We start from the raw sequence: 25,686 nt of genomic DNA, 5'->3' as shown, positions 1-25,686 counted from the left end.
AGTGGTCATAGCAGTAGTAGTAGTAGTAGTAGAATAGGTAGTAGTAGTAGTAGTAGTAGTAGTAGTAGTAGTAGCAGTAGTGGTCGTAGTAGCAGTAGTAGTAGTGGTAGCAGTAGTAGTAGTAGTGGTAGAGGTAGTAGTCGTAGTAGCAGTAGTAGTAGTAGTAGTAGCAGTAGTAGCAGTGGTAGTAGTAGTAGCAGTAGCGGTAGTAGTAGTAGCAGTAGTAGTAGTAGTACTGATACAGACAAGCCTCGTTTTCCCTGACGAGCAAAAACTCTACCAAATCAAATCCATCCCAGGGAATGTGACCGTTTGGTTCAGGAGAGAGAGACAAATGGTTTCCATCTCTTAGTGCTTCACTCTCTCTCTCTCTCAAGCATTATTCAATGTACATTACAGCAAATGTCAATGATCAGTGTGCAGAGGCTGATTTAGATGAAGGGCTGTACCAGCGAGAAACGACAGCGCTGACCATCTCCTGATTACTGCTCACCTTTATTGGCTGACTGGGGGGATATGGAGGTGGGTCAAAGGCCATTCAATACACAGAGAGGCAGCCAAAGGTGCACACAGTGAGTGTTTAACAGAGAACACAGAGGCAGATACCTTGTACAGAGGAAAAAAAAAAAAAAACACTCAAGGAAAAGGTATTTTAGATCAAGCACACGCACTTCCACACACAAAGCAGAGAATGCTCGGTTGGACTGTTTGAATGGTTGTCAAGAGCTAATGTGAGGTGGCATTGAGTGGCGTTCAGATGTGTGAACACACCCACACAAAGATGTTCTGCTCTCCCTATGACAAATTAATCCTTCAATCCACATCAGCCTTACAAGGTGGCTCCCAGGTTAATTCCACAGCAAAGTCTGCGAGAGCCACGGAAAGTGGCAAACAATGGAGGAAAAAAAAAAAAAAAGAATAAATGAAAATCTCAGAAAGAATATGAAGAGAGAAATGAAGAACCAATCACAGTGAGGAGACAGAAGGGGATAAAGAGAGATGTGGCTCTCTAAAGACACAGTTTGGCAGAGCTTGTCAGTGTGTGGCTGTTGTCAAAGTCAAAGTTCCACAAGGGAGAGATTCAGACAATGGACTGCACCAGTCTCCCTCAGCATCATACTGGCCCCCAGACACATACATACACAGACAGACAGACAAACACACACACTTGTGTTCTAAGCCTCTCTGCCTGTTTTGTCAGTCTCTAAGCCTGACTGGCGTTGGCAAGATAGAAAGTGAACGAAAGAGAGAGAGAGAACGCTGTTGTGGAATGGAGGAATAAAACTACAATAAAAGTAGAACAGCATTTTGGCCACAAAGTTATTTTTACTTTGATGTGGCTATTAATGTGAGTAAGTCCTCACAAGTACAGACATACCTGTACACATCAGTAAGAAGCACATGTTGGGACTCATGCAATGATATATAACTGAGGGCATACACACACACACACACACACACGTCTGCACATTTGTAGCGTAAGGACACACTTAGACTTAAAGTAGTCCCTTAATAACAACTAAAATGTCTAACCCTAACCCTCAACCTAACCTTAACATATACCAAATCTTAACCCCCAAAAAGTCAGGGGTCAGTGGGCCTGACCAGTGAAATGATAGCATAATAACATATAAACAACAAGAACTACCAATTGTTCTTTTTGTTTTACATCTAATGAAGTAACATATTCCAAAAAAACGTGACATTTCTTAAGAAAAATAAGTGCAATTTCAACAAAATTACACCTCCGTTTACCATTTACACAGGTGCATTACAACTTACACATGACAGTGGATCTACAAAAGGGACAAAAACACACGCGTGCACACTCACATGCACTCACCGAGAGGGAGAGACAGCGAGATCCAGTCCCAATCACCAAAGGAAAACACGGTGAAAGAAACACAGCTGCAACCGTTCATTTTATGCCCTGTCAGCAATCTTTTAATGTGTGTGTATGTGTGTGTGTGTGTGTGTGTGTGTGTGTGTGTTTGACTCTGCTGTCCTGTTTCAGGTCATTCGAGGAGACACTCTTAAAGTGAGGAAGATACAGGCTGATATGTTCTGATTTTACTTTTGTATTCCTCCCCCCGTGATGATCTTCACATCCGCCAATAATTTACACAGAGGCTAATTCGAAGTAACCTTTTCTGTCGCTGTATTTTACATTTCCTCTTCCACAGATGATTTGATTTATTATTGCAATGATGGCGGCTCCTTTCTCTCCTCTCCATACGACCACAGACACGTGAGGCATGTTTGACCACAAAGACACACACATACACACACACACACATACATACACACACAGTGGAGCAGTTTTCATTTGATCTCCCATTTCCATCACTTTGCATCTCCGATTTTGAAAAGTAATATGTCGTGACATCATCCAAGGTTAATATTTTTTTCCCCACAAGATGATGGAGACTTTCCATTAAACATAACATCATCCAAACGGTAATAGTTTGCGTGTGTGTTCTTGTGGTGTGGTTGCCCAGTGGTTTCTTGGGGTGTGGAGAGAAAGACCATTGCTGGAAGTGAAATCAGCGTTCCCAGAAGTCATTGTGCTTCCCCCGGACCCAACCCCAAACTCTCTCTCTCTATTTCTCTCTCTCCAACTAAAAATCTATGCAGCCGACATCCCTGTGCAGGGTTGTTGGAAGCATTTAGGTTATAAAAACTAGGCTGGCAAAACAAAATTGTGCTGGCCAGGCACACAATCTTTAACTACTCTCTCGGCATTATAAAACAGGAGACACGTTGACAAGCAACAGGTCGAGTGAATGTATAAAAAGGCTTTAGTTTATGTTTTATTTGAGAGGCTGGAAATACACCAGGGTTAAAGAAAACACCTCACATCCATAAAACTAGAAAGGGCAAGATTGGAAAGTGGGAAAAAATCCATTTCACTTTTCACAAATTTCAGGTATCACTTAAAGCTAGTGCTTGGTTTTAAGACTTACTGATAACTTTTGTCTTAAGATTTCAGTCAATAAAAAAAGAATTACAAGACCATTTTTCATCTGCAGTGCATCTTCTAAACGGGAAATATGAAAACAACGAACCAGACAGCCATAGTCTAAAGGGCAGCGTGATATAGTGAGTGTACAGGAGAAAATTCACCCGTTTACCAAGCTTACCTCATATTCCTCCATATCAAGACTGAATTACCAACTAAAAAAAAGGGGCAAAAAAATGCATCAGGGACAAAGATAACTCTGAAGTTCTTTTAGCTTGTGGTAAATTAAAGGAATATATCGCTGATTTGTCTTTAGCTTTGTATTACTAGAATAGGGGTAGTATTTTTGAAAAATTGTGCTTCCCAACCTCAGTTTCCCCTGAGTCGAGAAATAGCTTCATTTTTTTTGTTGTTACCTGCCCACCAGTGACACTTGGTCCTGTTAGCTTAACTGTTAGCAAAGATGGCGGACAGCGGTTTACATTCTGGGAATGGGAATGCTAAAAAGTGCAGAATTAGCACTGCAGTTTCAAGCCTGGGACCAAGTGCTTCCCAAACTGAGGTTGGGAAGCACAATTTTTCAAAAATACTACCACTATTCTAGTAATACAAAGCTAAATGCAAATCGGTGAAGTATACCTTTAAGCTAATCTGTTTTTGTGGGCTGTATGTACAATATAGACACTGGAGCACAAGAAAAAAAGACATACGTGTGTCTCGGTCCGAGCCTTGAAACCACAACACTAATTCCGCACTTTTTAAAGCCACTCTTTGGGAGGTGGGACCTCATACCCAGAATATAAACAGTGTCCGGCATCTTTGCTAACAGTTACGCTAACAGGACCAAATGTCACTGGTGGGCACGTAGCAAAGAAAAGAATGAAGATATTTCTCAACTCAGGGGAAACAGAGGTTGGGAAGTACAATTTTTCAAAAATACTACCCTTATTTTAGTAATACAAAGCTAAATGCAAATCAGTGATGTATTTCTTTAATCAACTGTGAATTCATTATCAACTCTAATCTCCTCCTCGTACAAACACCCATGACTTTGTCGCGCACTGTCACTGAGTGAGAGAGGAAATGTGCCGTGCAGTCACTGGAGTCCAAAAAGAAAGTCGCTGACAGTTAGGGCTGATTTCATGAAACACCTCAGGTGAGTAGAAAGATGACGCAAGAGCTTTCTGTTTCACCGTTTTCTGACAGCCAAAGGAGCCACAAACATTTTGACACTAATACAAACCGATGACAAAAACAGAAACAGTCAGTTTTTCTTTCTTTGGAAAACCTAAAGGAAAGTGTAACCAGGGTGTGTCTGTGTGTGTGTGTGTGTGTGAGATGCTTGAGTTGTGCGGTATTTCTTTTCTGTCGAGCTTTTTCTTCACACAAAGCCTCACCTGCTCCTAAAAAGTGAGTGCTGAAAAGAGACACATTAAATACCGAATGTAGACGCCAACGACTAATTGACTGTTAACTATTCTTTCCACTCGAGATTGGTGTAAGAGCTGCGTGCTCAGTCTATAACAAATGGCAGCATTCAAAGACTATATAACTTAAGCTGTCACTTCGGAGAAACGCAGAAGTCTTTCTGAAGATGAGAAGGTGAGAGCATGAGGGCAGCCAAGGGTTTCCAGCCAAGCTACAAAAGCTTGTGTAGCAATGGAAGCGGATATTTAAAAATAGCTTTTCATTCGCTCACAAAACAGTATTAAAATCTTATCTCACAACATAATACACATAAGTGCATGGTACAATATACAATATGTATTTATTTATCTACTTTTATATTGTGAATAATCTACAATACATTCATTGTGATCATAATAAAGGTCTGAATAGCTTCTGATTCTGTGTAGAGAACAGGTAATTGCGTTTGACTAAAGTATGTTTCATTACTTTTACTGACTTTCTGAATTCTTTGACGTTCAGGTCCATAGATATGTATTCACAGACATGTTCTATTATGTCTTGAACTCATAACTTAAGCAGTCATGGGGAAGTTAGATTTTCAACGACTCATTTAAGCTTTTGGCCCGGCTCTTGTTTTTCTTCTGAATCTTCTAAGGTCTTGTTTAGACTGAAGCCCAAATTGGATTTTTAAGCATATCCAGATTGTATCTGTTTTAATTTGTTGGCAGTCTGGACAGCTAAAAAAAACAAATGAGATTTTTCCAAAGCTGATTCAAACCACAAATTCGAAAGGACCAGACTTATACGTCTCGGTCGCTAACTGGAGGCGCGTTAAACCATCGAAACAGTGTAAGACAGTTGCTATTCCACCAGGCATCCCTGCTCTGCCTGCACTACACGGCCTGCTCCACTGCCATCCCAGCGGTGATGGCAGCACAAAAGGTGGCACAACTCGGCAGTCTCCTCCATTGTCTGTCGCTTCCTTGCAACCAGAGGACAGTTTGTGCCGCAGCTCCACATATATATAACCATTTGGGACAGATTGCTGTCATCCAGTTTGTTTAGACTACTTGTTTTTCCGGGGGCGCGGCCTCCAACTATAGAAATCCATGTGGAAGACGAGACTAGACAACATCAATATGGACACAAGCAGATCAGATCTGATCACTTGCTGGCCGGGGAGATCAGATTCTGATCAGATATGCTTACAAATCCGATTTGGGCTGCAAATCTAAACAAGGCCTAAAATCCTCTGGGCTGACGATTTGCCAAGTGGCTTCTCATATATTACTTATATTCTCAGCAGGTTGGCCGTGTTTGGGTTTTTTTTGTTTGTCCATCATGGGTAAATGAAATGCTTCCACATGCCAGATTTAAAAGCTGCTGGAGCATCCACAATTTCATGTACTTGTCTCTCTCTCTCCTACATCCGCGCGCTGTTCTCTGTTGGCACTTACACCAGAATCTGCCATTTTTGCTCGACTAGATCAAGAGAGGCATGCGAGCGGAGCACAAGCGATGATGGGCAGACATAGGTGGTCTCTGTAGTACTCACTTCCCTCTGTTCTGCTCCACTGTGCCCCTAAGAACTATTGTTTGATACTACATTCTCGGGTCCACCGAGGCGGGCTTGTTCTTGAGCGATCGTTGAATTGACAACACCGTTGCGTCCCCTACAAAATTGCCAAATAGATGGAGCTGTTTTGTGTGACGGAGAATTTATCAAAGAAATCCTGGGGTGGGCTCTGTGGCAACACTCTGGCAGAGGAGGAGGAGGAGGAGGAGGGTCTTTTCAACAGACAAGTTGTACTTGTCGTTGGCTCTGGGTGAGAGCTGTGGGGGGTGAAATGGGAGAGACCTCCAAAAAAGGAAGGAACAAAGACTTTGAAATAGTGGTGGAACTGCCTTCCGTGTGACAGATAAGAGGGAAAACACTGAGTAATTGTGTATTTCTTGAAGTAAAAACAACACATATGGCTTTTTTTGTGAGCTATTATGAGTGAGATTAACGCAGAACACAAACCATTACTATTGCATTGTATTATTTATAAAGAGGAGACTGAAGCAAGCTGATTTGGGCTTTCAATACAAGCTGTCAGGTGGCTGAAACTGGATGCCGTGATTAATAAAAAGATTGTTTGACCTGAAATCAGAGATTCAGAGAGCTATGCTTTCTTTAAGTAAGCTGGCAACATTACCCATGGATTGCATTTCATTTCATAATACAGAGGGCTTGTACAGGTCTGCCATAATGACTAAATCATGTAAAGAACACTGCTTGTCAAAAAGATACAGGCAGAAGAAGAGGACAGGATTTGTCTAAAGCTGATTATGTACGCTCTGTATGTAGCCTTGTTATTTTCAGTAAATGAATACTGAAAATGAGTTCACATTGTGCGTTTCCTAAAAATGTAATGTAGTGACAAATCTAGTGATGATATGGGAAGATTTTTTTGAAGAAAGAAGAAGAAGAAAATTGTTATTTTGGGTTGATTATGCGCCTCATAGTGTTTTCACATACCATCATTTGGTGTTTGAAACTGAGGCAATGCAGAATGGGAGAGAAGTCTGGACAGGAGTAAAGTGGAAAACAGGACGGCAGACACAGGTTGGAACGAAGTAGAGTGCTCTTACTTTTCGAGCATCTATAAATGAAACGGAGGAGACTTCAAGGCCAAGGAAAGATGAAAAGTCTGACGTCAAACTTTTCACATGTTTACCATGGTCTGGTCCTTCCACTTTCTATTCACTGCAAATCTTTACTTTCATCTGCACTTTAGCCAAATGAAGCGGATTACGGCAGGAGAGGAGTCAAGTGTACACAGGGAAGAGAAAAAGGCAGCACAGTGGTCTGAGTTTTGCGGAAAAATCATAAGTCAGTCGAGCCACTCATCAGCCTAAGTGTGCACTTAGAAACAAACACATCACGCGGCGCACAGGTCATCGACAGGTTACCCGTGATTGAGACCCAGTTAACGGGCAGTCACTTAAGTGTTCTCGCTTACCACTTTTCATCCCGACCGCTTTGTTCTGCTCCATTTCTTACTTTTATTTACACCGTTCTCCGCTCTGTTTCTTCTCGGCATCAGATAACACTTTTTGACACTTGGCAATTCCCAAGAATGTGTATGATGTGCTTTATGTGTTCCAGTTTCTCTGCACGTTCAAATGCAGAGGGTTTACTTTATGTTTGGCTCACCTGCGATGTTTCCAACCAGGGATCCCACGTTGCTCTCGTCTGCCACTGAAACAAAAAGAAACACATGTTAATGTGCGTACATTTTTAACTGTATTCACTACTCGCTTCCTTCGACTCTTTCTGTTTCTGACTCCCTCCATCACTCTCTATTACACGATCGTTCTTTCCATCTTCACTTTAAAAGCTGATCTTTTCCCTGTGATGTGAAATTGAGCTTCACCGTCACTGAAGTAATTTCCCTTCCTCCCATTCCTTTCCTTTAATTTGTCATTTAGCCTTTAAAAACTCCATGACTCAATCTGTGCCTTTCAGCTCTTGCCCTTAACCCTCGCACCTGTGCTTCCATGTTTTTATTTTTGTTCTATATTTATATAACTATCCAAACCTCAAGAGCCCTTCCCCGTCTTTGTCTCCTTGGATTGTTTTTACTCTTCCTTTCACTTTCTACCTCCATCCATTCCTTTTTTTTTTCCTCACTCATTCCTACACAGAAGCCCAGTGCCAATTGGTAACACATTGACTGGTAAGCGCACTGCCAAATACACACACACACACACATAGACCACAGAAACCAAACAGTAACATGGCTTCTCAGAGCAAATGCTTTTTCTAATGAAAACCAAGCCTGTAGTGTAATTTTAGCACTGTGTGTGTGTGTGTGTGTGTGTCTGATGGCATGTGTCTGCAGTGAATCAATATGACTGCTTCAGCAGCCCAATAGTTAGTGGATCTGTGTGTGTGTGTGTGTGTGCCTACTTCAGCAAATCTGTGGATGCCACGTTTGAGAAGCACCAGAGTTAAGAGCCTCAGAAAGTTTGCAGACATATTTAACGCCATATTCCTCAACAAATAACATCATTGTAATATGTATATTACATATTACCATGTGTAATATTCAGCTGAGTCGCAAATGTGATGTTTTTCTGTGTATTTTTCTTTCACAACGAGCAAACCGGAGGTTAAGGATGACGAGGAGGAGGAGGACAAGCTCCGACAGTGGCAGAGGAGGACAGTGAGAACCAGGGCAGGCAGTCCATTATTCAAAACCAATTTTATAATCTTATTTTAATTATTTGCGGCCCTAATTGAGTTGGGGTGGAAAATTCAATCAGGGAAAATAAAATAAAAAGGCACTTATGTGACTGACGCAACAGATAAATGCTGAAAATGCAGGGTTTTTTTTACACTAACTTAAACACACAATGTAGACTTTTAGCTAAACAGGACTCAAAATGGACTAATAAAATTAGGTTCCCTGTGCAAAATGACAGTAATTATAATTCTGCACTGCTGCACTAAAAGTACAGCGGCAGTAACACAAAGCAAATGCTGTAACAATGACAACACAACATAGTGTCTACATTACAGTGTCGTCTCTAAAACATTCACACTGTTCCATCACAATGTGGATCATTATACACGACCTCTTTTAGCACACGTGTAATATTAGCACACGCTGAAGATCTTTGCCTAATTTCTATCATTTTACACGGGCCCGTGAATGAGCAGTCAGGTGACGCGCTGCGATTAGCGCGAGAAAGATGCGAAAGTGGACACACCGGGCTTTATGATTGGACTTTGTGAAGCCTGAGGGAGACAAGTATCCGACACGTAATCGTGTGTGCATCTCTGGTGTGACAAACTGAAACACCACCGTCAGCCCAACGCCCCGGACTCCCCTCAGCAAGCTGTCGTGCGTAAGCGGCGCGAAGACTGGCTCGCGCGTAAAAGTGATAATACAGGACGTCCACATTCAAGATCGCGACATTCCTCTGGCCACAATTGAACCAGGTGAGAATGTTGTCACACTCGGGACGGGAATGCCGTACGCGTGCATGCCCGCACTCTTCTGCAAAGCCATGGCTGCAGGTGCACCAGATGTGGAGAGTCGAGACCCAGAGCTCTCCGGAGTTCAACCCACTCCGTGTGCGTATTTGAATAATGTCGGCTGTCAATCAAAATGTACTTCTGTCGGGCTCGGGCCTCGTTGGGCCTAACTTTTAAGGCCTGATTGCAGCTCTAGGCCACATGGTGTAGCAGTGGTTAGCACTGGTGACCTGTCCAGGGTGTACCCAGGCTACAGCTGCACTAGCAGCTCCCCACGACCCTCATGTGGAGGATAAAGCAGTAGACAATGAATTCATTAATGAATTCATTAATATAGCACAAGCAGGGTTTCTGGTACAGCGCTCTGTCCCAAATCATCTCATTAATCGTAAACAACGCAGCAACAATGCTAGGATGGAGCGACGTCTCCGATAGTCTAAAAGAATAAAAATGTAGTTAGAAAATGGGTAGAAAACAAAACCCTACTGTTAATAAGCTGTTATTCCAGATACGTGATGGTTAACATGTCGCGCCATTTGACCAATTAAATTCAAATAAGGCACGCTGTTTTATAGACCGAGTGTGTTCAAATACAAAAGGAGGTGATGCACCGATATACAGTCTGTCAGTCTAACAGTCAGGGATGTACACATTATTCAAAATAGTCTCCTGCTCTTTTGTCTCTCTCACACACTCACACACAGCTGGCAGTGGTGGAGCCAGCTTAAGGAGGAGGACTGAGGAAAATGACATTTGAAACAATAAGCTTTTGTTGTTGCTTCTGCAGCCACTGTCACTGTTGACATAAACGACACACACACACACACACACACAACTTTCTAAAGCGGACTTCTGAGCAATCGGCGAAAATGTCACAGAGCCGCCGCGTCCAAATATCAGTTATGGGAGAGCCACAGGTGACGGAGATGACGGGGGAGATCGGGATCCCATCGGCCGCACAAAGTGGCCTTTCTGAACTTGTTTTGCATAAAAAAGAAACACACACACAGTCCACAAAGAGTCTGATTGACAATCCTGTGACTCTTTTGACTTTTTTTCAGGTGTTAAAACTAATAAATGAGATACAGAGGTTGGCTTTGTAACTGTAGGTTGATAAATAATGTGTGCCAGTCTTTTCTGACACAGACTGTTTTTGCCATCAAGTATTTCGTCTCCAAATCTTACGACTGCCACACACTCCGTCTTAACCTATAATTCATCTATCTTCCTCCTTCTCTGTGATACAAGCCTTCGCCCCCATAAAGACACAATTCAATGTTGGTATGTCCCAATCAGCTTTGTTTGGCCCCCAATCACCAATCCAGTCTTTATACTATTGAGTATCTGCCTATGACCGGCCCTGATCAGATACTTGCATTTGCCCAGACAACAGAGCTGCAGAGTACACCTTGTTCACTGTTAGTAAAATAAAGGATGATGATGATGATGATGATAATAATAATGACTGGCGTTTAGAGAGAAAAGCAGAAAAGAATGAAGCGCAGCCTCCTGCTGTGAGGCTGCAGGTACCCGCTGGTAGAGAGAGAGCGCGAGGACTGAACCAGTGCTGTGTTTGAGCACAGTATGCTGTTACACCACCACTAAAACGGTGTAAATATCGCCTCTCTGCATGTTTATTAAACAAACGGTTTGATACCGAAGCATTTGCGTTTATGTTCTGCATGAACACTGATGTTTTACACTTACAGTCAACTGCTTTGGTCCCCCACTGAAGCGTGCGTACGCATCAAAACAAGGCGTCGAAATAAAATATGAGCAATTGTATCAAACAATTTCATATCTGTGTAACACGTAGAATAAACGCGTGGAAAGGCTGAAGCTGGCGTAAAAGATCAATGTGAGGTGATAAAGGCGAGTGTCGATCTTCATCCCCAATTTCAAACTAATACACAGAAATTATACACACAAATAGTATTTGCAAAAAAAAACATGCGGCAGGCCTAAACGGTGCTCCACCTTCACGTGTAGCTGTGTGGAGATGGTTCTGTCCATCTACATGTGGCTTCACCTTCGGTGTACGCCATTGGTGCAGCAGTCATGCATCAGCACATACATTTCAATAAATGTGTGCGGACAAGCTCCATGCAGCCACCATGCAGAGCAGATTAACAGACAAAAGAAAAAATCACCCCACCAGTGTGCTGCTGATTCTGACTCGTACCCAGGTCCATGCTCTTTGAGGCCTTCACGTGCTGGAACTGACGTTGGCTCTGGTTGTGGTTCTGGTTGTGGTTCTGGCTCGGAGACTGTGGCTGAGCCGGCCTGGAGATGTGAGTGTTTTCTCTGGAACAAATGACATATGACACAGATATTATATTACATGAATGTGTTGTCTGCAAAGGAACACAGCACTTTGAGTTTTCTTTATATGCAATATTGACTAGGGAACTAAAGAGTTTCTGTTTCCTATTTGTGCTTCTTCTAATTTCTCTAGTGTAATTATGCTGCTGTAGATTTATTTTCCTTCTTAATGCTCATATAGTGTCACTGTGCCATGATCCTGTGAACTATGACTGACAAACTAAGTGATACACATACACACAAACACATGGAAAAACATGCATTATAAACTTAAATTTATTAACTTAACAACATTTACACAAACACAGAATGGTAAATGATGAGTCATCATTTCTCTGGTATATTATCATCCTTTTCTAAATAACTATGTACTGTAGGGCAGGCATGTCCAAAGCCCAGCCTGCGGGTTAGGGTTAGGGCCAATCACCGCAGCTTGGGTTTTTTAATGTCTTATTTATGGCCCACGACGGAGTCAAACAGAAACTGGTCCTTCAGTCACATGTCATCCCCATTAGCTCATCTGGTGAGGCGCAACCCAGCTGTGACAGACAGATAACATGCATTCATCTTTTATTATGTTATTATGTCATCTGACTCCAGATGGACGGAGGAGTAAATATGTCAAATAAATGGGGCCACATGTAAAATAAAAATAAATAAAATGAAAATGAAGAAAGAAAGAAAAAAAACCAGAATGAATTCTGAGATCAACGTCCGAATTTTGAGAAAAAAAGTCAGAATTCTGACTTTAATCTCAGAATTCATTTTTGTTTTTTTTACATATGGCCCTACTGTACAGATGTGATGGAAAGGCACTTTTTTTCACTCCTACGTGGCTTAGATATGGTTACATTGCCATTCAAAAGTGTGACAATGAAAATAAAATTATTATAAAACCGTGCGTTTGTAAGTTACTTATAGTGTTTAAAAAAAAAATCAACCAGAAATCTTAACCTTGTCAAATCTGGCCTTTGTTAAAAAAGGGTTTGGACATCCCTGATGTAGGGCAACTTTGCAACATACACATGTACACAAACACAAACCTCTCCTGTAAGTAGGAGTGTTGGGCAGAGCTGTTGAACTCCTCGTGCCCGTACAGCTCCCCGTCATCTTCCTCATCCATGTGAGAATAACTCCCATTGGTCACTGGAAGGAAAGAGGACAGCAAACAGCGATCAACATTCAGGACAAAACTCAGAGCACTCGTCTGTTCAACTGTTGACATCAACCCATTTTAAACTGATGTTCAATAACTAGCCATTAGAGACAGAATGGAGACAAATTCTCGTATAAAGGGAAGTGAACGACGTGAGGAAGAAGAGAATGAAAAGCACACAACAAATGCAGCTGCTCTACATCTGCAGCAGCTCCTGCAGATGTAGAGCAGAGATGGGCCCCGAGTCTGCTTGATAAACGAGTTTATGACAACTTCATGCACAGACTACCCGGTGCAATTTACATACAGTCATCACTTCTCGGAGAGCGTCGCTGCCACACAACACATACCGGCGATATTGCACAATCCTCACAGTGTGTCCTTTATGTGCTTGCAGCTGCACATGTGTGGAGCTGTAAGGGGGAACAAGAGACGACGGCGTCTGAAGATATCACTTCCTCTCATCTCCATCTCTCCGTCTCTCCCGCTCACACTCTATCCACACTAATCACCTGCTTTATTTATCTTCTGCTCCCATTCTTGCAATCTTCTGATATTTTGCCTGTCATTTATCTCTGCTTTCAGATCTCTCATAAATCATTTTATCTTCCACTCAGTTTTCAGCCTCTTTTTTTCCCCCTCCTCCCTCCTCTAAACTTCCTCCCTCCTCACAGCCAAGCACCTTAATCAGCTGAACTGTCAAAAACACATTCTTCTTTCACCTCACACACACAAATCTGCTCTCACTGACTCCCACTATTTGAAGTGAAAAAGGCATTTGTGGCGCAGATGATAGATCAATAGCAGTTTGCTCCAATAGCAGATATATGAATCTTCTTCCCTTGCACTTAACTTTTTCTTCCTGTTGTCTGTGTTTGTCTGCGATGTGTCTCCACCCTTTCCTCTTCCTCTCGAAAAGGGAAACAACTTATCAGGAATTGCATGCGTGAAAAACTATCAGTCTCATTTCTCAGTATCTTCTCAAAAGTTTTGTTTTCTTAAATTTGTGTGAAAGAAAGTTCCCAAGACGATACTTCAATGCATGTCCTTAAACTGAAATGCACTCTTAGGCTCTGTGTTTCCTAGACTGGTGCTAGTTAAGGCAGACAATATCATTAATACCACAGTTTTTAGTTGGTTGCTGGTTCAACAATTCAACTACTGAGGCAAACTATGTTATTTTTAAAGTCATTGGTGATTTAATCGCATGTATTCCAATTTATATTGTTTTTCATGAATGTCATTTTTTGCTTTTTGAATTAAACATTAAGGGCATTCAATTATACTGAACTATAGAACAGACGATTTGAAGAAAACACAAACACTTGGCGCGTTTCCACCGGCTCGACTCGACTTGGCACGAAACGGCACGGCCACTGATTGGTCAGAGCGCCGTCATAGGAAGAGACGTCCGACACAAGAATCAAGCCAAACGATGTCGAACTGCAGATCAAGTTAAAAAGAATTAACAATCCTAAAAACGTGGGTTAATCTCCAACAATTACCAGTGAAATCTCAATATTTAACAGAGGAGTCTGGTGTATTTAGCAACAGCACTGCTGATGGCGAGTGGCTTCACAAACCCCGCCTGTGCTTCCAGCGTGAACAGAGTTTGGAAAAGGGGCTTTAAAGTGACACCTTGTAGCATTTCTGGGGCTATGTTAGCAAAGATCAAATCTACTATCCACACAAACATACTATGAATGGGAACTTCTGTGAGCGGGAGAGTAGTCAAACGTGCCAAAACAATTGCAGTTTTTGTTCCTTCCTAATAATAAATCACACATAGAAAACTTATAAAAAGAAGTTTAAGAAAATTGGTAAGAAGTCAGGATGATTGCACAGTACAGACTCCCACACTTGACTTAAATTCAATTATATAACTGTGGATTAACTGTTCATATAGAAAACACTAAGAAAAACGACGGAAAAATACCCAAAATCAAGTGAGAAAGAGAGCGCACACAAACGCTTCTGGAGCAAACATAATGAGATGCAGCGGCGGATGAGAGATAAAGAGAAATATTAAAATTCAAAAATTAAACATCTGCATAAATCCATATGTAGGGAATAATTACACTAAATTTATTCTTCTGCAGGAGAAAACATCGGTGTGAAAGGGAGGAAGATCTCTTCATTTTAATTTGGACCTCAACACCAAATAAAATGGATTCAGCATGTGAAATAGTTCATTAGGGGAGTAAAATACTGGCAACAACTCACAGAGCCTGAGAAATGTGCTTACTGTACACACACACACACTAATGTGTGTGTGTAAATGACACCACAGCTGAGGTGAATTTGAACAGCAAAGTGTATCCAAGGTCAAAGCTGTTTACCAGATCTAGTGTATACACACATAAAAACACAATACTGTTTCCTAGTGGCCAAATATACCTGAACCAACACACACATACACACACACACGTCCTTGAGCCATTAACACTGATCCAAACAAGCAGGAATATCATTCAGAAACAGACGCACAAACACGGACGGCCAGATACCGACGTGGAGTTTTTAACACACGCAGGCCACACACAGATCACACACACACACACACACACACACACACAAGCACTCACAGATAATACAGAGGTGAGAGAAGCATCGCCATGGAGAAAGAGCGATGTGAAGCGCGGCACTCTAGAACTAAAATAACTCTTTATAATAACAGGCTGAACCAGGCGAGCAACAACACACACACACACACGCACACACGCACGCAGATCAACCTTGAGAAACATAAAGAAAAAGAATGCAGTGCGAGAGAAAGACAACACTGGGGAAAAGAGTGAAAGGAATAATAAAGGGAAGAAAAGTATCTCATTAAGAACGGAGTGTTTTCTTTATGTTTGCTTTGAGTTTGTTTAATCTTGGACACATTGTTCCTGATTATACTCGTGTAGTGCTTAACGTAACCTCCTGCGTATGATATGCAAACATTCAATGCTGTTCAGGTTGCAAAAAGAGAAAGATAATAATGATATAATAGCAAGAATTCTGCCCTGAGCAACTTTTTTTTTAAAATATAACGATTGAATTATGAGTAAATGATCATAATGCTCCTAATGCTAATCATAAACTTTTTTTTTGGTTTCCTGAAGGCTCACCTCACAGGCAGAGAATTTAATATCAATATTACAAATATTCAATTCATATATATATGAATGTTTCACCTCAGATTTGTGAAAAAAAATGTTTCTCTGGTTGTTGATTTCTGTCCAAAGTTAACTAGTTTCTTCAACTCTGACAAAGAAAAGTATATAATTATTACTATCGACAGATTTCAATCACTTTTTATAGTGATAATATGTTATATTATGATGTTATATCCTATTTTTTTATTGACGCAGGTGGCAGCACACTACCAGTAATCAAGTACACACAGTATGCACGTGTCTATAAACGGATCAAGTATTAGTTCAGGTTTACCAAGAACACTGCTGTAAGTCAAGCTTAGTTTAACAAACGCACACATTGTTGACCGACTGCAGTTTCTTTACATTTAAACATGTAAACGTCATATCTGTGAGTGTCTGTCACTGACCTTTTTGACCACAGAGAAAACAAATCACTCACCATTAGACCCGTAGAAAGAGTTGGCCACCATGGGAGGGAGGACGGGGCCGTTGGCTTGACCGACCAATCCCGTCTGACCGTTCACTGGACTCATGGAGAGGCCAAAGGAGCCGTCGAACGAGCGATTGGGTGAAACGCCGTGTTGATCCTGAGACACAAGGAAATCAAACTATACTTGACAACACCTCCAAGACATACAGTATTTCATACAAACACTTTATATGCAGGTGTTTAGTAAAGCTTGGTAACATGATTGTTTGTTTTTTTTAATGTCAACATCTGGTTCTGAGCATTCAATATCACTTGGGTGATGAACAGAGGGTTAAGTGGGCGCTTTGTAGTCCACTGTTCAAACACAAATAGGGTTTGAGAGGTAGAATAAAAAGAAGAGAGAGAGGGATCAAGGTGAAAAGGGGACCTCATTTCCCATGGCCCATTAGAACGTGACTATGTTCAACACTGATCACTTGTCTATGAGCTCCTGTGTCCGTCTAAGTGTGGGACACTTGCACGGGTCCATTTTTGTTTTTTAAAACCCGCCCATAGCCGTGAAAACCAAGTAACAGAACTGACTCGTAACCACGATACCATCTTGTACCGCGACACGTAACTGTGATTAAAAACACACAGGCTCTCATAATGACGTGCTTGGTTCTTACTTTTACAAATTTCAATGAACCCATGGCCGAAATTATAAAAATAAATAAATAAATAAACTCCATGTGCACTCACAAAAAATTATAACAAAGCCTCTTAGACATCAAGATATAATGAAAAAAAAAAATATATATATAAAAAAGCTGTCTGTTTTTGCCCTTTGTTGACGACGGTGGCACCTCGCTTTCAAAATAAAAGTCATTTTGGCTTGATTTAATTTATAATGCACATCTTTAAATGTGTTTTATTATGAAAAACAAATATATTTGTGCATATTTTTTTAGGAATTCCAGTTGTAACTATTTGTCATTTGTGTGCACAGAGAATAGCTTGTTTTTATTAACATGTATAATACTCACACAGACACACACACTCCCTCTTTCTGCCCAATTTAAAGGCAAGTACAGATCACTGTGTTTCCCCTGCCCTCCTTGGATCTGTACCAAAGAATATCTCATAAGGCAACGTCAAAGTGATGACTCATGAAAACACATGGTTTTTCCGAGACCAAAAATGCCATGAAGGTACAAAAACTCTCTACAAAAATCCTCGTCTGTGAAAGCAGTTTGGGCGCCTTTTCAGCGCCGACACGCTAAAGAATCAAAGAGCACGAGGGGTTTCTCTGCAAAACAACAGCTCATGATTGGCAGCAGGACTGCCGCTTGGAAACACTTAAAAGTTCCGTCACAAACTGGAATCTCTGTTGGACCACGTTTGGCTTTGATTACGACATACATTCCATAGCTTATGCTAAGTCAAAACAATTATTTCAATCCGCATTTGCATTTATGTTTCGCCAAGAGCTTGGACGGCTGCGTTAAGTCTTGTCCAGCACGTCCCGATGATTCGCAGTGGGGTTAAGGTCTGGAATGTGTGATGGCCAATCCATGTGTGAAAACGATGTCTCGCGCTCCCTGAACGACGACTTCACAATCTCACTGTGGTATTGTCATCTTAGGATATGTTAATAAAAAATCTGGACAATCAGTTTATGTGTTTTTTTTGATCATTTAACCCTCTGTGGTCATGCGGCACGGATCCAACTTTTGGTAAATTGTCATGGGAATAATACACAACTATTATTATCTTATTAGCCAAGCGAACTTTGAACTGTGACGTATTTCCATATTTCACAGATTCAATCGGATTTTAAAGATTTTGAGTACTTTTCACTCATGCCTATAGGTTGTACTATAAAAAAAAAAACAACTCTATATTTCCTCAAGACTCTGTATATGCCGAACCTGGACCTATTACAAGGGCTGTCAATCAACTAAAAAAAAAAGTAATTAATCGCAGAAATAAACCTGAAGACTGTTTGAATGGCTTTCTTTAAACGTTAAACACAGTTTCTCTGCTGTGAAGTACAAATGTGGCACAAAAAAAAGGCATATTGATGTTTTTAAACACTTTGAAATCTCCAAAATGAACGGCCTTAACGCTGACGCTAAGACTTCACAAATGAGTGTGTCCAGCCAGGCTGTTATAAGTGACGAGAGTTAAGAGGAGGGCCAAGAGTGCATAGGCAAAATATAAAATGCACACAGGCCGGCAAACGACGTTCAGCGATTGGATCACGTCATGACGCTGGTACAGAAGTCTTCAAATCAGAAGTTTCGGGTTCCATCCATTAAAAATGATCTGGACGTATAAACTGTGTATGTACATAAAACGTGACCGTAAAGACTAGGACATCAATTCCCATGCTGTGATCTGAAATAATACACTGACTATTTTCTAATTCCACAATTCCTAGTCAAGGGGAAATACACGAGGGAGTCCTTGAAGGTGTGTCTCTGCTTTGCTTTATCTGTAACTGTAAATAAAAAAATAAAAAAATGTCAGTTTATCATATTATATGGAGACAAGGCAGTGTGTACTTGAGCGGTTACTGCATAAAAGCAGCAGCGGGATAAAGGGGAGTGATTGAATGAGAGCTGGCTGGAGATGAATAGAGTCAGAGGTGAGACAGAAAAAGACTAAAAGACAAAAGGAAGAAGGAAAAAAAAAAGATCAGTGGAAGAGAGAGAGAGAAAAACTTGAGTGGTCCACTTCTGAAATGTTAAAAGCATCAATACTGAAGCCCAAACAGGCTTTTAAAAAGGTACAGTCTCTTATCCACGGGGCCTTTATCTCCCTCTTTTTAATCCTGCCTTCCACTCTTAAGACAAAGAGGAAAACACGGATGAGAAGCTTTGATGTTGCCAAAAGCTTTAACCGTCAAGGTACTGGTGGAGTCCTGTAAAGCCCATATCGTATCACTGCTGGCACGTATTTCCTCAATATTCACCGATTACCTGCACGTACTTCAAAACTAATGAGGCTTCATTTAATGACCTTATGATAAAGGTTTTACATTTTGTGATTAAACACAGTCAATGTGCGAGTTCCTCTTTTGTGGAACATACCATCTACGTGACAGTGTATCAGACGGGTTGAAACGCACTTAAAGCGTAATCTCCAAACACATCATTTTTGCATTTTCTCTCCGTTGTTTGTGAGCAAACACAAAACACGGGGGTGTATTTGTCATTCCTGTACTCTCAGCGGGCCGTGCACAGTTGAGCCAACAACCCGGCTTTGCGAGGGCAGGGGCTTACACAAACATTCAGTGGTGCCGTGCATCAACTGGAAAACAGCGAGACATAAAAGTACACCGCGGCCGAATGGAGAACACGTGCACATGCTCGCACTCGAAGAGGAGCGCAGAGACGGAATCTGAACATGGGGCCGTTCAAGTGTAAATGCTCTTTTACTGGTGCCGCCAGTAAAAGAGAGGAGAAAAGGAACAGAAAGACTCGAGTCAAGGGTGTCTGGAAAGAGACGGAGGCAATGGGGCTGAGCGAGAAGACATAAGACATAGAAAAAAGGAGGTGTGTGAGTTTCTTTTTTCTCTTTATCAAGTGACAGAAGCATGACTGTGCTCTTATTTGAACAGCAGGAGTCCTAACCCAGATTCAGGCTTTCGTTGGCGATAAAAAACAAGTTTACTACGAATAGACTAGACGTACTGTAGGTTTTACTTTCTTTCTTACCTTATTTATTTATTTACCTACAAAAATCTCTTTTTATGATCGTCAACATTGAGCTTCGAATCAGGTAGAGGAGTTGGAATGATCAGCCATTAGAAAAAATAAAGAAAGAAATCATGAATGTACGGGTGCTGATGAATGTGGAAAATCCTGTGTAGAGCTGAAACAATTAATCAGTTATTAATCGATTACTAAATTAATCGACAACCATTTTGATAATCGGTTCGAAGCTTTTTTCCTGATTAAAACAAGATTCCTGATTGTTTAAGCTTCTTAAATGTGAATATTTTCTTCATGTCTTTGCTCTGCATAACAAAGAAATCATTTAAAGTGAATCGTTTTTGGTTTGTGGACAAAACCAGACATTTGAGAACATCATCATTTCCAGGTCTGACAAACACCGATCAACATTTTTTAAGGTTTTCTGACATTTTATTGAACAAACGATTAATCGAGAAAAAAAACAACAGATTAATGGATTATGAAAATAATCGTTAGCTGCAGCTCTAATCCTGAGAAACTGCAGCGGGAGGACAGACTGCATGTATTCATGCTCAGGAAAATGACCACGTGCGTCCTCACACTGTCTCTGAATGTGGTTTAAGGACGGATAGGGAGCATTCAGACCTGTATTTTACACGTGATCAGATCACTCAGGATGGATGTTAATACAAAAACTAAACCTGGACCCTGCTCAGGGTGTTTTTCTTCTCTTTGTCCTTTTTTAACATTCGGGGTAAAGCTTGTAGCACTGAACACACCTGGCTATCATCCAACATTTTTGCACATTATATAAAAGAAAAACAGAAAATAATATGGATAAGACGTCGTGCTAAAGGTTATAAAGACACCACCCCTCCAAACATCAACAGTCACACTAGTCGGCAACGAAAACCAGGCATGAAGAATGAACAGCTACATGGATAAATGTTGATGTCAGGCAACCACAACAAAAAGATCAATTGTTTTGTTACTGGAGCTCCTCACTCCACTGCTGTTGTCATTTCTGCCGCGTGTTGTTAGAAACACTCTTTCCTGTTCACCTCGGCTGTGGCGGCCCGCAGTCTAATGTGCCCAAACACAGACTCGTGACGATCTGATCATGCTGGACACTTATTATCACATAAAGGATCTCCGTTAGCTGCGGCTGAACACAGCAGTGAAGCCGCGCGTCTTCTTTTATTTACTTTTTCTTTCTCGCTCACTCCCGCCAACTTGGCATAAACCTGAGATTCATCTCTTCCACTGTGCACATCCAAAATGTCAGACAAACCTGTGTGTGTGTGTTTATATGACAATCACCACCACCAACAAACTGATAGCTACAGAAATAATTGCTTTATGTAAAGTCTATCAATTATTAATCTGCAACAAATGAACTCTGTGGTAAACAGAAACATCTTTGATGTACAATGAAGGATTGGAGTAAAACATCTACGTCACTCACACATCATCACGCTAATTTGCCTAATCTCTCCTCTAAAGTATAGTTCTGCAGGAACCCTTTAGAGTCCAGATGTGTGTTCTTGTGTTGTCCGATCAATAGTCAAAATACCCAATTTCAATCATACAAAAAAACTCCACAATATGTTCACTTTAAGGAAAACTTTTCTTTTGTTTTATTGATTCGTTAAATAGGTGCTGATTATTTCTTCAAAAGACAAGTAACTGCAGCTCTGCTATCGACGAGTGTTTACCTTCAGAACCCTCAGCACCACGAGCTGAATGGTCCCCCTCACGTTCCCCTCGTGCGACATCGAGCGGCGCAGCGTCTCCATGGCGTCGTGATTGGAGCGTCCCAGCAGCGTCTCTCCGTTTACGGCGACCAGCTGGTCATTGATGGACAGACGGCCATCCTGTACACACACAGGAATACACAACCGTTACTAACGCACACACACACACACCTCTCGCCTTCACCGACTGAACCCACTCGATGGAATTCAGAACAAATCAAGAAAGCCTAAAACTTCAGTGACACACACACGACTTTCTCCACTCAGCTCTGACCACATTAGCAGAGACTCCCCCATCACCTCCCCTGCAGTGTTATTTACTGTTCAGTGCTTTTACAGCAGACTCTGCACAAAAACTAAAAGCTGCACACAGGTGATTGGGGCACATGTGCTCATCTACTCGCTCGGCTGCCCGTTTCCTCTGCTTTTCGACGACGTGTCCCGGGTTATAACAGTTATTAATCAAGAACGTGAGCTCTCCTTGACACGTCACGTGCGCTTAGCATTTGCACATGTGCGGAAACACCGTGTCACCTTGTACGCCGCCCCTCCGTGTATGATGGACTTGATGAAGATTCCCAGATCCTCTCCCGTCTCCCTGGACTTGTTCCCTTTGAGGCTGACGCCCAGCCCTGCCGAGCCGGTGTCATTCAGGGGAACCTCGAACATCAGCTGCTCCTTCCCGTTCTCCACAACAAAGCCAGGTACTCGGGACACCTCCTCCTTCTGAGGGTGGGAGAGAGCAACGGAGGGGGGGGGGAGAAAGGGAGACGGGTGAGGACACAGCAGTCACCTTGAAAAGTGCCCAAACCCTAAACTAAAAGCTTTTTCATTTGAGACAAACCCTCACAAGCAGCTAAATACTTATGAGTGGGGCAGAAAAAAAAAAAAAATAGTGTCAGCGCCAGTTTTATTTTTGAATGAAGAAGTAGTGGAAAAAGCCATTTGGACTAGCTGCTTTTATGTACCCATCTTTCTTTGCCTTTCTCAGCTCGGCAATATCAATAAAATGACCTGTGCATTTTCAAGAGGTAATTGAGAATACAGCAAACACAGAAAGCCAGAGGGCCAAAAGTACTCAGCGTGAGCTTGTATGGAAAGGAAAGAAAGATTGTAGAGAGGACAAGAAAAAAAAAAAGACTATAATAAACCCAGAAAAATGGTGAAACGCCAAGCAAGAAAAAGGGTATAGCAGTAAGGACTAAGTGCGGGACAGAATAAGGGAAGGGGAGCAAAACAAAATCTGCAACAAAGAAAGTAAATGGATCCTGCCAGAAGAATATTATGCGTGTTAGAAGCCGGTGAAAGCCCAGTGGGAGAAAAAGAACGGTCGCACTTCACATGGATTATACCTGAACCATATTGACAAGTTACAGGTATTCAGAAAAAGGGAATAAACTCAGATAAATGTGTGAAAGCTTAGATTCTCATTATGGAACTACAGTTATAATTAATCTGGGCTTGGTATTTAAAGAAATACTTCACCGATTTGCATTTAGCTTTGATTACGAGAATAGAGGTAGTATTTTTCAAAAATTGTGCTTCCTGATTTCAACTATGTTGAGAAATATCATCATTTTTGTTTTGTTTTTTTAGAATGGGACTAAATCCATCCAAAGAATTTTCAGTGTATACAGTATATAAAGAGAGTGTGTGTTGACAGCACTCGCGAGTCTGTATGAATTCATTATTGTCTATGTACAATAATGACTGCATGTGTGCATTAGCCAGAAATCCATAATGCCTGAATGCACTTACGATAGAAAGTCTAGTTCTGTGTGTATGTGGCCGCCCCATAATGTATGGATGAATTTGGTCTGCCTGTGTGTGTGTGTGTGTGTGTGTGTGTGTGTGTGTGTGTGTGTGTGTGTGTGTGTGTGTGTGTGTGTGTGTGTGTGTGTGTGTGCTTGCGTGGGTCAGCAGTGTCAGGTTTAGACACTGTTTGTCTGTGGGGATTGTAGGTTTAACAGCGTTAAGCTGACACAAGTCCTCTACTCGGCAGAAAGCCGTTTTCCCTGCTGGAAAACCTCCCCCCAATCAGACGGACTGTCCAGACCTGATAGGAAGACGCAACAACCTTGAAAAGAACTTTAAAACCACCACAGGAGAAATGTTACCTTCTTTCAGCACATAATTACACCGTTAATGTGTTTTTTTTTTCCTGAGATTCTGTCCTAAGCAAAGGCATGACTTGGTAACTTTTCAGATTGGATTCTTTATCTGACTCCTTCCTGTGCTCATGTCACGTTAATTCATTTATTTATTTATTTATTTTGTTTAGGGTGCCAATGCCTGAATGAAAGGAGTGTTGAGACCACCCACAGAGCTGTGAAATGTTATGTGCAATCTGATAAAAAAAAAATAAAAAAATGTGCAAATGTATATTGAGTTCATTTTTCATGTGTGGCCTCCTCCTGATTATTTACAAAATAAATAATCAGCCTGTGAGATCGACTCTCGCTTTGAAACCTCGCTGGGTTTTGCAACTCATATGTGCTGTGCTCTATCACCCATATTCCTCTAAATATGGAATATTATTGACCAAATTCTATTGAAATAGAGCCAAAAAACGAGTGACTGAAAGGGAAATCTTAACTGACGTAAATCAAGTGAAAGGGAGGCTCATTTTCCCATAGACTCCCGTTCAAAATGACTTGTTTGTAAACGGCAGAGTTACAATATATTCTTCCTTCCTGATTAGCCTCAACCGGGAAACTGTACATCCACTCTGTGTGTTTAACACATACCTTGACATAAGTACTATTCATCTTAATTTAATTCTTGGACTTGGATTTGGTCTCTATGGGGACAAATAAAGAGACAAGGTCAAACCAGAAAAAGGTATATGCACACAACTGTTTTTTGTATTTAAGACTACTTAGACTAATGCTACAGTCTTTATAATCTGACGTGTCTAAAGTCCTTAGTGTCCCGTCTCCTCTTAAAAGACGTGCACTCTGGTTGCTTCAGTGCAAGCAGGAAAAGTCAGCCCACAGGTCCTGTGAGACATGCAGCAGATGTTGGTGGCACAAAAGTTCATTTTCCAACGCTACAAGATGTCATGGTGTGGTCTTGGCAGCTGTCTGTTCATGAGCCGAAGCCCCCCCCGCGCAACCCCGCCGCCGCCCCCCGCCCCTCCATGAACACCAGACTGCTTCTTGGCAACAGTTGGCATACGTACGCTGTTGCCTTCAACGAAGTCAAATATTAAAACACAATTTGCAGTGATTTTTAGCCTTAAATCGGGATGTTTTGTGTTTGTTTGTTTTTTGTTCAGCTGTAGCTGGTGAGTGGGTGTGAGAGCAGAAACAAAAAATGTATGAAAAGGGCATGTGGTTGTGCGTCAAAAGGCAAAACAAGCAGACAGATTGAGTGTCAGAAACACACGGGCATGTGCAGACCTCTTGGATATGTGAGATATTGCCAGTGTTGGAGGTGTCATAATGTTCGCCAGTCACCGTTGAAGTCTGAACTCCACAACTTCTTATCCGTTTTAGGTCAAGACTTGAAATAAATATGTATATCTCGTCGTTTCCCAGACTCCCACATCAGGTCATCATTAACATGAACCTGTTTAAATCGTGTTTCATGCCTGTGATGGTGCAAAAGAGAAGATCCTCTCGCTTTTTTTTGTTAAAACAAAATAGTTTGTTACATGAGCCATGATAGCTTTTCCTCCCAGTTTACATTCTCTGTGCCAGCTTTACTCTTGTAGGTCAAGAAACCACTTTCCTGAAATGCAATTTAATTTGAATCCAAAAAGTTTTAGGAACCGCCTTAAAAAATCCAGCATTTATCACTCCAAA

The 25,686-nt window shown here is 41.4% G+C and overlaps 1 protein-coding gene across 7 annotated transcripts in view; it reads right to left on the bottom strand.

Annotated features, from left to right (window-relative positions):
* Window positions 1-25,686, bottom strand: part of pard3bb (par-3 family cell polarity regulator beta b) — a 181,684-nt gene that overhangs the window by 81,200 nt on the left and 74,798 nt on the right. For 6 of the 7 annotated variants that reach the window (XM_044013098.1, XM_044013106.1, XM_044013123.1 and 3 more), the window contains exons 13-18: window positions 22,415-22,606; window positions 21,842-22,000; window positions 16,456-16,603; window positions 12,761-12,863; window positions 11,551-11,699; window positions 7,569-7,613 (exon numbers count right to left, since the gene is read on the bottom strand). In XM_044013098.1, the coding sequence (XP_043869033.1) occupies window positions 7,569-7,613; window positions 11,551-11,699; window positions 12,761-12,863; window positions 16,456-16,603; window positions 21,842-22,000; window positions 22,415-22,606 (796 nt within the window). The remainder of the gene's footprint in view (window positions 1-7,568; window positions 7,614-11,550; window positions 11,700-12,760; window positions 12,864-16,455; window positions 16,604-21,841; window positions 22,001-22,414; window positions 22,607-25,686) is intronic. The other variant, XM_044013115.1, reaches the window with a different exon arrangement.

This window comes from Solea senegalensis, linkage group LG2, assembly GCF_019176455.1.
Source record: "Solea senegalensis isolate Sse05_10M linkage group LG2, IFAPA_SoseM_1, whole genome shotgun sequence".
Lineage (NCBI taxonomy): Eukaryota > Metazoa > Chordata > Actinopteri > Pleuronectiformes > Soleidae > Solea > Solea senegalensis.
The sequence above is the reverse complement of the archived record's forward strand: the minus strand, read 5'-3'. Positions and strand labels throughout refer to the sequence as shown.